At 35.0% G+C, this 17,001-nt stretch overlaps 1 protein-coding gene across 1 annotated transcript in view; it reads right to left on the bottom strand.

Moving 5' to 3' along the window:
• LOC128235324 (ETS translocation variant 1-like) overlaps nt 1–16,316 on the bottom strand; it is a 29,796-nt gene extending 13,480 nt beyond the window's left edge. The window contains exons 1-5 of the mRNA XM_052950138.1: nt 16,224–16,316; nt 15,040–15,430; nt 11,184–11,334; nt 309–600; nt 1–51 (exon numbers count right to left, since the gene is read on the bottom strand). The exon at nt 1–51 is cut by the window's left edge and continues 191 nt beyond it. Of these exons, the coding sequence (XP_052806098.1) occupies nt 1–51; nt 309–600; nt 11,184–11,334; nt 15,040–15,393 (848 nt within the window). The 5' untranslated portion in view covers nt 15,394–15,430; nt 16,224–16,316. The remainder of the gene's footprint in view (nt 52–308; nt 601–11,183; nt 11,335–15,039; nt 15,431–16,223) is intronic.
• Nucleotides 16,317–17,001: the final 685 nt, after the last annotated feature.

A 17,001-nucleotide genomic window follows, 5' to 3' on the forward strand; every position in this document is an offset into this window, starting at 1 on the left:
TGTATATCACTGTTCGGGCATTGACGAGCGCTATCAAAGGGCTGTTGTAATCTATAAAATGTGCATTAAAACCAGTTAGACAGTTCGCAAAGAGATGCTTTAACTGACAAAAATCAAGTGTTAAGGTATATACATGTTATAAACTTTTTAGTTTTATAAAATACGTTTTAACAATTTGTGAAACATGAGAAGCATTTTCTTGTAATAAAAATTGTTAAACAACTGCATGTTCACTATGATATGAGTATACAGCTGTTTTTCAACGAACCTGCAGAAAGTTCTAAAATATATTATGCAAATTGAGTTACCTGGTATCGTGATTGTTAAACGCAGGATCCATCGGGGGTCTGTGATGGTGTTCAATCTGTGGCATTGAGCATTCCTTTTTGTTGCTAGGCGACGGGCAGTCTCGTCCTGAGTTTGAGCTAGTCATGGAATTTCCGGAAGGTGAATTTGCGTTCTCGCTTCTCTGGCAACTGTTGCTAGGGATTCCCTGTTCTATAAATGGATACTTTGGTCCAATTTGTTTGTGGGGTTGACTCGGCTTACAACACGGCTTTGCAGATTTTTGCTCTTGTTTCACTTTTGAATATGGATTTACTAAAATTGAAATGTGTATCTCCGTGTTACCTACACTAACTTATTGAAAGTAGATCTACATTGTTTTTGTTTTCTTTTATAGCACATTACAAAATAAGCATTGATGAACGTTGAACTGATAGTAAAGCATTAGCCATGGAAAATAAGAAACAACATTCAATGGTTCAATAGCTAGCATTTTATTTTTAAAACAACAGCATTTAACAACACAATGCAAACCATATATGATCATATTGATTCTAATAGACGCAGAAGACTACCACCATCAAAATAAACGTTGAGAGACAATTGCACAAATGACAATGAACTAGAGACACAAACCTACTAGCACTACTATGATAAAACAGAAACGCAATTTTCGATTAAGGCAATTTTCTTGAAGAAAAAATGCATTTCAAAACGCAAAAATGAGCAGCGGATCCGCCAGATACCTTGTTTCTTATCAAATTGTGTCCATCTTTGTAATGCATAGGGCCATATTTCAATATTGTTTATTCCAAGATTTTTTTTTCATTTGACTGAAGAGATTAAATGGCTGAAATAAGAAAGAGAAAAAACAATCCTGAAGATCGGTCTGGTTGCTTCGTGAAACAAATTAATTTCAAACTGCCAATCATGTGGTGATTATTGTATGTTTTTCGCAGAGACATATTATGGACGCTGACATTTTTGACAGATTATTCTGAAACTATATCTGTGTCGTGATAATGATGTTGTGGGTTTGTACTTCGCCAAAGACGCGTTCCCATGCTAGGTGCACATTTATCAGCGATAAAATGACGTCCATGCTTCTAATAGCGAGGCGGAACGTGTTTATTTTATTTATAGATCATTGGCGAACATTTTTCACGAATAATAGGATAGGGATGATAAATATGAAATATTTAATACATTTTGGTGTTAGTCTGATATGAGACACTGTAAACTTTTAAAAGTGCAATTATCTTTTTTGTTATGTAAATAATATAATATTCCAGTTGAATCTAGTAAAATCGACACTTACATGAAAAAAAACGCTTTTATGTAAAAAGAAATTGGCGTTTGCATTTACGTGTATGCACAGTTCGAGGGGTGAATGCAAAAAGGTTCTAAGTGACATAAAATAAAGAAGAAGATAGAACCCTTTCGCCTTTACCCCTCGTGTTGCAATCACACGTGCGCACTGTCTGATTGCAACGGAATGATGAAACAAAAATTAAAAAAAGTTTGCAATTTTGCAAACAGTTAAGTATAAATAGTAGGCGTTGCAGTTAAGCCTTTTAAATATATTTAATCAGTAGGCGTGTTCGTTCCGCTAATATAACGTTTCGAAAGCAAGTAAGAGTCCAGGTGCGTGTTAATGAGGGTCTGTTACAAAGTCAAGGTTGTAAACCAGATGTAAAGTAACAGATGGCTGGTATGAAATATAGCAGAATCCATCACTAAAAACGTGTTTGTTATCTTGTAGTCACGTTGTTGTTTTTTCTATTTCGAGCATTTTGCTCACATCTTACAATTACGACTTCAAATTGTTCTACTTTGAAATTTAATTACTAATTCAATATATTTTACCGTTATCTTGAGCGCTGTGGCATTGCACGATGACTGATATTTACAAATTTCAATATATTTTAAGAACTATCACTCCGAATAGCTGAACATTACATGATCTATATACAAAGCAAAATACGCATAATATCACAGCATCGTCGAAACCCTTCCCTCATAATATGTGAGAAAATTGTGACCGAACTTATAACCTGTTCCAATCGTAGCATCTGGGTTTCACGCTACATTTAGTTTTCATCCAATTAGCAAAATATCTGTAATGTTTTCATGTTATTCTCATAGTTTAAAACAATATATAAATTTAAGAGTTTCAAAAAGTGCCCAATCTGTAACATCATAATAAATCTTATTTTGCTTTCTTCAATAAAACTAAGCCATTTCTCATAGAAGCGTGACTTTAAACCCAAGTGTGTATTTGTTCAGAAGAATTTGTGATCAAGTATGTTTGAAAGAGAGGTTTCAAGTGATGACACCGCATACGATTAGCTAAATCAAAGAAACAAAGACTGAACCCGAAACCAAGAACCATTCCTCATAAGGGTCACGTGACGCCGTTAAAACAGCAGTTGAGTTATAGTGGTTGTAACAATTACTGTTTTAAAGGGGTACACGACTCGATGGATGTAGTGAAAAAATTATAATATACTTTGCGCTTCTATACTAACGCCATTTAAAACATTTTCGCTTCCACCATTTCTTAGGTACATGACTCGAGGGGTGAAGCGAAAAACTATAATATACTTTGCGCTTCTATACTAACGTCATTTAAAACATTTTCGCTTCCACCATTTCTTAGGTACATGACTCGAGGGGTGAAGCGAAAAACTATAATATACTTTGCGCTTCTATACTAACGTCATTTAAAACATTTTCGCTTCCACCATTTCTTAGGTACATGACTCGAGGAGTGAAGCGAAAAACTATAATATACTTTGCGCTTCTATACTGACGCCATTTACAACATTTTCGCTTCCACCATTTCTTAGGTACATGACTCGAGGGGTGAAGCGAAAAACTATAATATACTTTGCGCTTCTATACTAACGTCATTTAAAACATTTTCGCTTCCACCATTTCTTAGGTACATGACTCGAGGGGTGAAGCGAAAAACTATAATATACTTTGCGCTTCCATACTGACGTCATTTAAAACATTTTCGCTTCCACCATTTCTTAGGTACATGACTCGAGGGGTGAAGCGAAAAACTATAATATACTTTGCGCTTCCATACTGACGTCATTTAAAACATTTTCGCTTCCACCATTTCTTAGGTACATGACTCGAGGGGTGAAGCGAAAAACTATAATATACTTTGCGCTTCTATACTGACGTCATTTAAAACATTTTCGCTTCCACCATTTCTTAGGTACATGACTCGAGGGGTGAAGCGAAAAACTATAATATACTTTGCGCTTCTATACTGACGTCATTTAAAACATTTTCGCTTCCACCATTTCTTAGGTACATGACTCGAGGGGTGAAGCGAAAAACTATAATATACTTTGCGCTTCTATACTGACGTCATTTAAAACATTTTCGCTTCCACCATTTCTTAGGTACATGACTCGAGGGGTGAAGCGAAAATGTTTTATCTGATTTTGTTTATGTCAATTAAAACCTTTCCGCTTCCGTCTTCCTTAGGTACACAATTAGAGGGATCGGCCATTTTGCTTTTAAATATCTCATGATATATAGCTTTTCACAGAAGTATTTTTTAATATATGTCGAAATTTGTAAATATTAGTCCTAATATAATGACACTTATCATCACGAATATTTTCGCTTTAACCTCCGGTAGGTACACGACTCGAGTGGATTCTATCTACTATTTTATTTACTGAACTAAGAACCTTCTAGCTTCCACCCTTTCCTGATATACTTTGCGCTTCTATACTTACGTCATTTAAAACATTTTCGCTTTCACCATTTCTTAGGTACATGAGTCGATGGGTAAACCGAAAATGCATTTTTCTGCTTCTTTATGAACGTTATTTAAAACCTTTTCGCATACATCTTCCTTAGTTACACAGTTCGAGGGTTAAAGCGAAAAGGTTTTATCTCCTAACTCATGTAATATAGCTTTTCTCAGAAACATTTTTTCAAATGTATTGAAATCAGTCAGCATATAGTGACACTTAAAATATTTTCGCCTTTACCTTCGGTAGATAACGACTCGAGTGGAGTACGCGAAAAGAACTGCTTCTTTCTTTAATGAACTTAGAAGCTTTTCGCTTCCACCCTTTCTAATGTACACGACTCGAGGGATGAAGTGAAAAGATTATATCTGCTTCTTTATTTATATGTCATTAAGAACATTTTCGCTTCCGCCCGTTCTTAGGTACTTGAATCGAGGGATGAAGCGAAAATATTGTATCTGCTTCTTTATTTGATTTCATTTAGTACATTTTCGCTTCCACTCTTTCTTAGGCGCGCAACTCGAGAGTTAAAGCGAAAAGGTTATATCTGATTCATTATTTAATGTAATTTAGAGCAGTTTCGCTTCCGCGCCTCGTACGATACACGCGTTGGGTGGTGAAGCGAACATATCCTATCTGGTTCTTTATTTAGTTTCAATTAGAACCTTTTGCTTACAATCTTTTATGTATTTCTATCATTCGATTTTCCCGTAAGTTTAAAGCGTATAAAAAAGCACGTACAAAGTGATAGTAACATGTTCTCATATTCATGCCGTAGCTTTAGTAGTGTACAGTTGACACCCTGATAGTATTCATTGTTTTATGTACAAGCGAAACTGACTGCCCCTTTAACAGGATGGAGACGGCAAGATGTCACAGCCTCCATTATATCGCAGCACTTTATTTTACGAGGTAGTTAGTGTGGAACAAAATGATGGGCCAAGGACTGACAATTTAAGGCTCAGTGATTGAATTCAATCGACGACAAATTGCCCGCACGTAGTAAATTGTCAGAAAGTCCCGTAAATGAGTCGAGAACGAAAGATATATATGTTTTATCCAAAGCTTCGTTTACAAACTGGTCCATGCCACGTACATTTGTTTACAAATGTTCGGAAGACAAAGTTGTACTATACTCGAAATAAATGTTTGGTATACGAGCATTTATTATATTTTAAATATTTCTTGCATTCGTAGGATGTTTAAATTAGTTTGTAATTAAATTGTTGAGAACCGTTTTTAGCACAAGCTATACCTTCTTTGTGGTTTAATATAACCATCACGTATTTTTTCTGTATTACGAATGTGCAATATAATGGTGCTCTTTTCTATTGGTCAGAAAATAGATCACTCCGCATGGTTGTAAACAAATCAATTGGAAAAAAACCCTGCTTAATTGGCAATATTCTAGCGAGTCAAACGTTTAGTTCTCATTTCGTATTAATGATGAAGTTTTATATAAACACAGTAGTACATTTTCTTTAGAGGAAAGCGTGCTATTTCGTATTGATTTCTTAAAAAAAAAACATTTTTAAGGCGGTCGTAACTTAAAGTGTTGAAACTGAAAATGACGTCATGACCATACCAAGACATATGATGTCATGTTACTGGATGACGGCACAATTTAAAAGAAAGCAGTATTCGATAAAGGTATAGTGTTTTTTGTTTTAACTCTTATTTGATATCATCTTAGTATACATGGTTCTTATTTATAAAATAAAAACGATCGGATGTGTCTCTGGTTTTAAATTATTACGGGTACCTCATTTCTACAATGCAAGTAGCGCGGGAAATGGCATTGCTTTGTGGTATTCGCCTAATAATTCGGCTCATGACTAATGCAGGTGGAACAGATAGGTCGTTTTGCTATTTTTTACTTCAAAAGCAAGCGATATAAAGAACCTGACACTCGTCGTCATAGAATACAACAGGGTTATTAGTACTGCGTTTTGATCCGGAAGGTTGTATTCGACGCGAGTGGATTTTTGCAGATTCGGATTTCACGAGGCGCAAGCCGAGTAAAATCAAAATCTGCAAAAATCCACGAGAGTCAAATACTACATTCCGGATCAAAACGCAGTACTAATAACCCTTTCATCATATACATTACTGGTATGATCACTTAAAAGCCACATGTTTGCATAATAAATGTCATTTTAACTACGCACTATTTTGTTTTATGACGTCACTTTAACATCGCGCAACGACACTTGTTATGACGTGACGTCACAAGAGTGGAATACGGCCGTATTGCACTGGAGTGGAATACGGACTACCGTATACCGATATGTATTGCGAGTGGATTTATGATGGGTATATATAATAAACAAATTTATTCAACTCACCCGGGAAATATGTTAGTCAGCTCCCCAAAGGCTCGCTTACTAACATATTTTCTGAACTCGTTGAATTAAATTGTGTATAATATGACGACTCGTGGCAGATCCTATATCTCTTGATATGATTTATGCATTGATTTGTCATCATAAACGATAGACATTGATTTTTATGAGATTGGTTAATGAAATACACCATTTATTGCAAGACATTTCTATTTGTTATTTGAATGTTATACTAAATGTATAATAAACCTATGTAGTTACTTCGTATTTTCTAAAAATGACTAATAAAAAGGGACTAATAAATAAAACAGTCATCATAGATGTTAATTGGCAAATGGTTCATTTTTATTAAAATGCTGTTTTTTTAGTTCATAAATTGTACTAAACGGCGTGTGATGAGAAGTTGGAATTATAATCAAAACTAAGAAAACTACCAAAACTGCACAAATGTGTCCACTACAATATTGACCACTTCATTTACATTGACCACTAGACAAAGGACTGCTGTTGACAGGCTAATTACAGACTTCCTCGCTGTCCAGTGGTGTTCAAGTATGCAAGGCAGTAATAAAAGTTAAATTGGATTCACCATAAAAACAACACGTGCTCCGCTATGTTTCTCAGTTCCATAGCTGCTTGCAAAATGAGAGGTTAAATCAAGAAGATTTTATCTGCGTCTTTATTCAATGTCACATAGATCCTTATCGCGTCCATCCCTCGTGTTATAATAGTAACAACCATATTGTTAAAACTCGGAAGGGGCCATTTCTTGATGTCGGGTTAATCAAGCGAAAGGGTTCCCTTTAAGGTCAAGCAATGAGCCGTGAGATACGAAGGGCAAATAAATAGGAATGCCTTGTTTGATAATTTTAAGTGTCATTTCAGGTCAGAAATAGCAACACTTTCACCAAGGGTGAATTAATTCATTAGGAGAGGGAAGTTTAATATTAAAGTTAAGAAAACGTCAGTGAATATGAGGGTTTGTAAATTGTTAAACACAAACAAATTAATCTAATAGCCTCTTGTATCACATGTGATCCATAATACTTTTATGTTTATATGTATTGTCTATATCGTGTTTCTGTTTCTATCCACGTCATTCGTTTTGCCGTAAACATGCTGTCATCAAACAGACGTTGGCATTACTTCCTTTCTAAAAAAAAATTTAGCGCCTAAACATATACATTTAAAAGTTTCAATTACGAAGTTATGGGATATGTCTAATTATGCTGTTAATTTTGATTATAGTAAATTGGTATATAATATAATTTTGCTAATGATATATTTTCACATTAAATCTATCTTTTAAAACTAATTTGGAATCTTATTATTTTTTTATTCTTTAATTAATCATGATTATAATCTACCTTTTAAATGTGTCTTAACTAATATTAGACCAATAACATACATAACGTCAAATGTATGTCTCCTGCCTCCATAAAACACGATATAATAGTCAGTTAAAAATAATGTGTGAAACTGCAATGGCTAAAAAGGCCCCACTCGCTCGCTCCGCCCTTAATAATCGTTAAAATGTTGCTCAATGTGTTGTCATTATTAAACACAACTTATCATTTTTGACCACATCCAGGTGCGATCCTAACTGAAGAAGGGTGCGACGCTTACTAAATGGACTCTGCCCATCAAATACCGCTTGTTATGCTTATGTGTATAATGTCATATTTACCAGCATCACACAAATAGCAATATCATACACCAAAAGTTTTAGGTTCACATCCGTTGCTAGAAAACCTAAAATTTTAAGACATTAAATCCCGTTTTATCACGTCGAGTTGTGAGAAAGTAGCGAAAGTAGATATAGTCCAGTATTTATCTATTTGGTATGAGATTCAACTTTGCAACTTAGTCATTTATTTATGGATACGCGAAGATAATCCGCGGTTAACAGTTAGCAGTTAGAAATTAATCACAAGTAAATGAGGATCAGCCATGGGACTTTTTGTCTGTAAGAATTAAATGACAATCAAGGGCGATGGGATGTCAAATTTTTAACAATCATTCAATTTACAGAGAAAAACATCCGTGCCGACTTGTCTTTCAGGTATCCGTACAAGTTAAGGCACGTGCAGGTCATTGTATTGCTTATGTTATAACATTTGTATTTTATAACAACTGTTACTATTTGAATTAATTATTAAAATGCAAGATATATTATATCCATTCTATATTAAGTATTGATTGGAAACTAAACAATATCTTATCAATGCCCATGAAATTGCAAAATAGAGAAGCCGTACGTAAGCATAGACATGTATAAGCATATGGCACTACAAGCATGTATTAAAAGCATACATTTGAAAACATATTATAAATAACAACTTCACCACATCAAAAATATCAAACATTCTAACTATAAAACTATGCGATGACACAGAGTTGACACGGGGATTTCTTGAATGTCTTTTAATTGGATTAAGTTTCACCGACATCAAAGAAATATAAAATGATTATGTAATGGTGCATCAATTTCAAGCATTCATTCGGCGTTCCTCGGTGGCCGAGAAGCAAATCCTCGAGCGCACGCGACTTTAAGCCGATCACAGGATCTTGGGCAGCAATAATTGACTCTGATTAGAATTTCATTAACGCGCCTTAATCCTAGAACAAGATTGCGACTTGCCGATTTGAGCTATGGCAGGAATTTTAGCCACATTTTGACAGACGTCTAAATATTTAGAGAGGTATGTTTTGTAGTGTAAACTCTATCGTATTAAGAAATAATTCGTCAACGACTGCACACGCCATAAGTTTCATTGTTTTGTCAAAAGAAAGACGCTATTTGTTTCTATTTGTCAAGCAAACCTTTCCATTTCAACTTTAGAAAAGTAAGGCCATATAAATTGATGATTCGTTCTACGGACTCATCTCACCTATTTTTCAGAAAACGAAAGAATAATAATAATAATAATGCGACCACTTCTTTTTAACCTTAAAAAGCAAAGTCAAAAAAGCTTCTTTCATGATTAATACAATGACAACTACAGGGTTGAGCCAAGAAGTAAAGTAATAATATATAAATACTTATAGGAAAAGCTACAGAAACAAGCTCAGAAGCCAAAAGTTTAAACAAAGACCACGTTTAATGGCACAGGGAGAACGCTGAAGACATAGAACGCAAAAACAAAAAATCACAAACAAGAAACATGGAACAACAGCACAAAACTCCACAAACAAAACAGTGCATAAATACTATATAAAAAAACTAGGTGTGTTTATAAGGGACTGTAAGGTACCGCATTGGAACGGTCAGTAAAATGTAAATTTACTTGAGATTTAAACCAGTTTATGAGCACAACCTCACTCTTATCCCAAAAAAGTTAAAACGTAAATGGTAAACCCTATCAAAGTATGCATTAACTTTAGGAAACATAAACTCCGTTTAATGGCACAGGGTAAACGCCAAAGACATCGAACTAAAACAATTACAAACCAGAAACATGGAACAACATGTTTAGACGCACACTGTAAGAGCCAAACATCACTGAACGAGAAACAAAAGCGTACATTCACCACAAACATACGTCAACACACCATAAACAGACCACACACGCATCAAAAATAGCTTTACAGATAAATGATGGGGTAACCGTCTCGGAAGGGTTATTGAGACTCGAGTAACTGGAACACAAGTCTACTGGGGGTTAAATGTTCGTTAATATGACCATAACCTCAAACTTGTCCCGAAACGCTATAATAAATAACAATTCAAAGATCCATCAGTCAAGCAGCACAAAGTCATTCACAAACATCTTATATTATAACGGCTGTGACAATATCTTTATGGATGAAACAAGTATACAAAATGAATAGTTCATTGGTGATTTCCATTAATCTACACTCACACGGGTGAACTTGTTTCAGTTGTTCAGGATTATCATTTTAAGAATAAGTCCCATTAAAGGAAAGGTTTCGTCTTCGCTCACCCCTCTTTTTAAAAAGAAATGGACAATGTGTTTCATTTTTACTGCTCTAGCACTCGCCGAAATCTGTAGAACAAACAATTTGATTTTGCCTTTATTAAACTGCTGCAAACAAATGGTTACATGTCGCAATGTTAACTAATATAAAAATAAACAACTGGAACAACAAACAACACAAAACACATGTACATTAAAAAAAAATATGGATTGCATTTGAAAGATGATGTTTACCGTTAAATGCACACCCATCGGCAAAACCTTCTGCATGTGCATTGCTTACAATATGCAGACAATTATATGAGCACACATTCAGCGGTTCAACTTATACAGGTAATGACTAATTTCCTTATGCACATCAAAAACCTACATACGGAAATGAACAACGATAACAGATTTGTAGACGAATAGTGGTTACTAGCGTGAAGAGATAAAAATGACTAGCTAAATTTGCGATGACAAGCAAGGCAGTTGGTAACACAGACACAAAAAGAAAGCCTGCGCCTTCACACCACAACTACCAAGCGCAAACAAAGCATTGAAAAACAAGCTGGAAGCATAGCAATATATCATATACAAACAATTACTGGGAATACTGTGTCTGCCTAATCAAAGTGGCAAAACACCTAACAAGCAGAGCAGGCTCCAAATGATAATAAGTAAAAAGATAACAGCGCGTAGACAAACATCCACCTCATGCTTACAAATAACTATCAAACGACTCATATAACTTCATAGCCTCGATCTTGTAAATAAGCTTTAGGACCAACGTACAGACAAACAAATGAACAGACGATAAACTACCACCAGTAGGCCAAGAACAAACGGGAAACACATACCTCCTGCTAGCCAGGTCTCCTGCATCTGACTGAGATCCTGAAAGAGTTCTTCTGACTCCTGAAGGAGACCTTTTCCGGTCGAGTCCTTGTAGCTGCGTATCTCTTTCGAGCTCACTTTTGGAGGAGTAGGTGTTTCTTTCGGAGGGTTAGTCTAAATGAAGATTGCAAACAGTAAAAAATAGGGGAAATAAGGCAACTATCGAACTTAGACATTTTTGGTCGGATGAATTATTTAGATAAAGCAATGGAATGGAATTTAGTGGATAGGAAGATTCCATAGACTAGTATATTTTGGAAAATCTACATAATTTGGACCAAATCAATATTGGCTGTAGCGACATCCAAATGCCATTCCATACCTATGGGTTAGATTAAAAAATAACTTGTAAAGATATAAAACAGAGATCAGCAAAAAAGAGGTTTCTTCATTTTTTGAAAACAACCGGAACTTGCCACTTGACAGTAGCATACTGATAAAATTATATTTTAAGTTAATGGTAATATTTGTCATTCAATCTATCAAGAAGACGAGTCAAAATAGCAAACACGCCTAAGCTTTCTTCTGTATGTTACCGCTACGGTCGCTGTAGTTTCAAGACTGTGCGACCTGAAGATTTGGGCGACACGAAAAAATGTGCATGTATGCGATAGAGTACTCGGACAAAACAGCATATAAGAACAATACATAGAGGACATGCCACCGATGGTGAGTGTTTGAGTCGTGATTTTCATGGCTTTTTAGCTATTTGCAATAATGCTTACTTGTCGCTATTTATAGCCATTAGTATGAATCTCATAAAAAAGCTACACACGAGATAGTTACAATGGCTGGTATAAGGAGTTGCAGTGTGTTGAGAGTGTCTGGTAAAACAGGTGTTTAATTGGGAAGTATAACGCGTTATTTGCACTATATGCCTAGTCTATATATTTATCCTTCCAATAAAGTTGTTCCTGATAATAAATAAAGGTGAATAAAATACTATCAGCGTATCCGGAAAGCGGACACAAATTTGGAGTTTCGAGGAGCATGAGTCCTAGACCCGACGGGAGCCTTATGAGCAGAAAAGAATCTAAGAAGCTTCGACTATGAGTGCCAATGATATATATTAGGGTTACGGCTTTGACCCTTTCAGTTAAGAACACGTGTACAGAAGGTAGAGAAACCTGTTAAAATATAAGTAATTTTGGGATGGTCAGCAGTGATCCTTTATATTTGCTTGCTACAATTACAATCGAATGTATATATAGTTTATTTGATTAAGAAAGTTATACATTTTGACTGTACTCAATATAACAGTAAACATAATAACATTTAATTAAATATCACGAAACAAAGCACCTAGCACGATTTTATATGCCCATTAACTTTTTTCTAAATATCCAATTATGAAATACAGCCTTCCTTACTGAAAGACATACCAGGTAAACCTGCGTTTTTTTTCTTTTTATAACTGATCAAGGCTAATACTGTCACTGGTTGTAAGAACGGTGGCGTCGTTAAATAAACGTACACAACCAAATCACGTTCGGTGTTTAAACATGCATACGTCAAGACCGCGAAGTTTACACACCGCACTCGACGTTATACAGGATATCAGAAAAACGCCCTTCCATAATGCCGTCGATATATTTTGAATGAATTATGTTTATTGATACTTGAAATTGTAACCAAAAAATAATCTTTACATTTATATGGAAGTTTAATATGTAACAGACCACCTTCATTTCGATAGAATCATTAATAATTGTACAGATAAAATATTTGGGGACAAGGCAGTGTCCCCTTTTCCTAATGGTCCGAATTGCTTTTCCATTTTGCCAATTTTCCTTTTCCATGTTGCCATTATGAGAGACATAAAAACGGCAATCAAATTTGAAGTGAGAATTTCAGGCTTAATTGACTCATATCAAGCTTCTAATAGACCAATTTAAAAACGGCACGTGCGCCGAAAAACATCCAGGGTGTTCCCTTAACTATAGGGGACATGCGAAAAAATAGGGGCCGTCATAATTATAGGGAGGATACACCGTCTCCTTTAATAGTTAACGAAGCTCCGAAGTATTAGTGTCATACATTCAACACTACAGACAAATCCACAATAGAATCATTTAAAATTTATAGTTACGCTATTAATGAAATTTATTATTGTTTTGATTAATGTGTTCTTTGATAAGTTTTACACGTTTACATTGTATCAGCTAAACATTATGATTAAAACAACTTCACAAAGTATAATTAATTTCAGCGTGTTTAATGTGTCATTTGGAAACAGTCTACGCATAGTGTACATGAACTTTATGAATAATAAAGCAAGGCGACTAATATAAGAATAAAAAAGTTTTAATCAAATAACGTAGTTTCTCGCATACAGGACAAATGCTGGAAAATATGAGTTTACACTTCCCATGTTAGATGATTCACGCCCAACAACGCGCCAATTTAAATATTTTGATGTGGCTTTATATAAATGATGATAATTTAAAAAACAAATCAAAATCCAGTTAAACAATTAATTGAACAAAACAGAATCACAAAACTATTTAAATACTGTAAAATGGATTTTTGCGAGGATCTCTTCAGCGTCAATAATAAATTAAATTAGTGCGAGTCATGACGTCAGTAGACCACGACGCATGCGCTTTTTGGTGCAATGTACAAAAATGATAATTTTGACGATAACTGAAACATGCTTTATTTCGTTATATATTTGGATTTTATAGAAACGTAAAGGGTGCCGCTGTTTATTCGGACGTGCATTTATGGGTGGATCCAGGATTTAATATTTAACGCACTTTAGTGCACCATTTTGTGTGCGCTTCGTTCACTGCATTCCCAAAACATAGTCCCTATACCATTCGGAGCTCCTCTGCCATTTTTATCGAAAACAACCTCGGATGTTTGCCGATACATCAGTTTAAGTAGTTTGTAATGTTTATATCATTTATTAAATGTTTTTTTTTTTCAGGAGTGTTTTAGAGTTGTATTTATTGATCTAAGTTTAAATTGATTACCAGTGAATAGTATAATTGCAAACATAATTAAGATTCCCAAGAGTTAAGTCATAAAGTTTAACTGCTAAATAAAATTACTACGCGATCTACTTGCAGCGGACTTAAACGTATCACTTTTTGAGTATGACCGTCCAAATACATCCGAGGTTGTTTTCGATAAAAATGGAGTTCCGAAAGTCCCTATACATGGTAATGTCAGGTTATGGTTCTCCCCCAATAATTTATTAGCTAAATTTAGTGTCAACTGGCGCATTTCTGGGTAATTGTTGCATATTGTTTTCTTTAAATTATTGACATGAAAATAGCACTTGGAAAATTTTCGGGCATTGTGTATATTATAATTTAGGAAGTCCTCGAAGATTGGAAAAGGTATTGAAGTTCTGAATTATTTGTTATGGAATTTGTACATGTTTAATTAAACGCATATCAATATATTTGATGTTAAAGTGTTACCTGACTTTTTATTTCAAATACATACACAGCTAAATATCGCGCATCGGTCAACGTTTAGATATAGTCATTAGGCAATCTCAGAACTGAGGAGCATTGCAATGTAACTTTCAAACATTACTAAAACCAAATACATTTGGCTTTTTGTTTAATAGCAAAAACAATGCTACTCTTCGAGGCGGCAATGCAACTGTGTGTGATATATATGTTCCTTAAGTCTCAAATTCACTAGAAAATGCGGGTAGCTTTACTTAAGATCATTAAAGGCAAAAGGCGATTTGTCTTCCAAACAACTTCATTGCTGAATCATCCGTTTGGTCTAAACCACTTGAAAAAGGCTTAAAAACAAAAACCGCAAAAGGTGACCACATAAACGTACAGTAATATGACATACCTGTGGTATTTCGTCCTTGCCCGGTGTGTGCTGAGGCTTGTATTTTGAAAATACCGTTTGCGAATCGAAAGTAGCTGCGTTCGACGTCGTGGTTTTAAAGATTTTCTCGGGTTCTGATGGCGACTCGTACGTTTGTCCGGTGTCCGTTTGCCGATATATTGTAGACGAGTCGTCAAGTTTATACGCCGGACAGTCCTTCTGAGGCTTATAAGAACTTGGCGAGTCGGTTGCCTCGTAGATTGACGGGTTGGTTGGATGTTTATAAGAACCGGATGTGTCGGGTGGTTTGTTGGTTGGACGAGTGTGTGCTGGCGTGGGCTCTTGTTCACCTATCGCCAGAGTAGGCATGTCCATGCACAGAAACGGTCCGATATCAATCGAGCTTGAAACACTGAAATTAGTATACAGAACTGTCATAATTACATGTACGCAATACTTATGGAATAGTTTTTCACTTAGATTCAATAAACTTTACTGCTCTCCAATTCTGAAGGAATTGAGCGAATACGTCTACATGTCCGTTGTTCTTACTCGGACAACTCATTGTTTTCATCGTAGGCAAATCCTTTCATTATTGAATTGAAATTCTCAATTTATATCATTTTTGCAGTCCTGTTTTAATCCAAAACGCTTCAGCAATTGATCAAATTGTATTGTTTTAACGAAAAGCTCCATACACACGAAATCGCCCAAGTTTGAGTTGTACGACGAATGCTACTTTTTCATTTATATATCGAACCATAAGAAGGTCACGCCATTCGCGGACAAGGCATATTGTAAGTACTCGTCATCTGTCATCTACAGTTATTTTTGACACCCAGCTATGCCTTTTCGCGGCAGTTAATGCAAGAAATAGAAACAGAAACTTTTTATGGACAAGCCGTTTCTATTTTAAGAACTGTACTAATAAAGCAAGAGAGCTGTTCTGTATTTGATGTACTTTTTTAAAATTGATATTCGCACCTGATATGTAATGTAGATCCGTTACTAATTTAAGAATTGCTTATTATATCTTTAAATTCGTTCGTTCAGACCGTCGAACGGAAAATGAAGAAATGAAATAAATGTTTGTTTTTCATACTTTTTGTTATTCCTAACTAAGCTATCTAAGATATAATACCATATATATACTCAACACAACTATAATATAAGTACATTTTGGAGTAACAATATATCATACTTACACAATTCATTTATATATTTCGTAATAAAGACAAAATCAAGAATTAAATCAAATAGCGACAATTATCAACACCGGCATTAATAATTAATCCTCGGACACCCGCAATGATCACAACGCTGTCACAAATCCGCAAGATAATTATGTCTTTCCAAACTAGAATAAAATCACGCGCTATCTTCTGCAACCCAGAATAGAGTGTTCTCATTGGTCAAGACGTTGCTTAGCAATCAATTGATTGACAGTTGGGTGGTGACTAGTTAGGGAGAATTTAAACATCTTCGGAATTCGTAAACAGATTCAATGACGTTGAGAATTTCATAGAGATGAAACTATCTAACAGATCTCACTAGATTGTTGAATGGGCTCTTGATTAACAGACAAACATGCTTGTATTTTATGTACCTTTCATTTCATTAAAACATAGCCGAGCGATTCGACAATATCTGGTGTGTAAATATTGTGTTCAAAGATGCGTCTGGCAAAATCCATATTATGTAAAGATGTTTGACGGAACCTGCTTTGAAACATAGTGATTTTTTTCCTAAGAAGAAGTTCATCATTTCTCTGTCCAGTAGTCAAAGAAACACTCAGTTTATATCATAACATTTACATCATAATATTAAACAATCCGATCAAAGGATTACTCAGTAATGATGCAAATTGAAACCTGTTACATTTTATTCACTATTAAAAGTGTAATGTTCATACATGTACTCTGGACCCATGATAAGAAACAGTCTCAAATCCAAGTCTAGACTCAGACTCAGAAAAGAAAACTT

Source organism: Mya arenaria, chromosome 5 (genome assembly GCF_026914265.1).
Source record: "Mya arenaria isolate MELC-2E11 chromosome 5, ASM2691426v1".
In the NCBI taxonomy this organism is placed as follows: Eukaryota; Metazoa; Mollusca; class Bivalvia; order Myida; family Myidae; genus Mya; species Mya arenaria.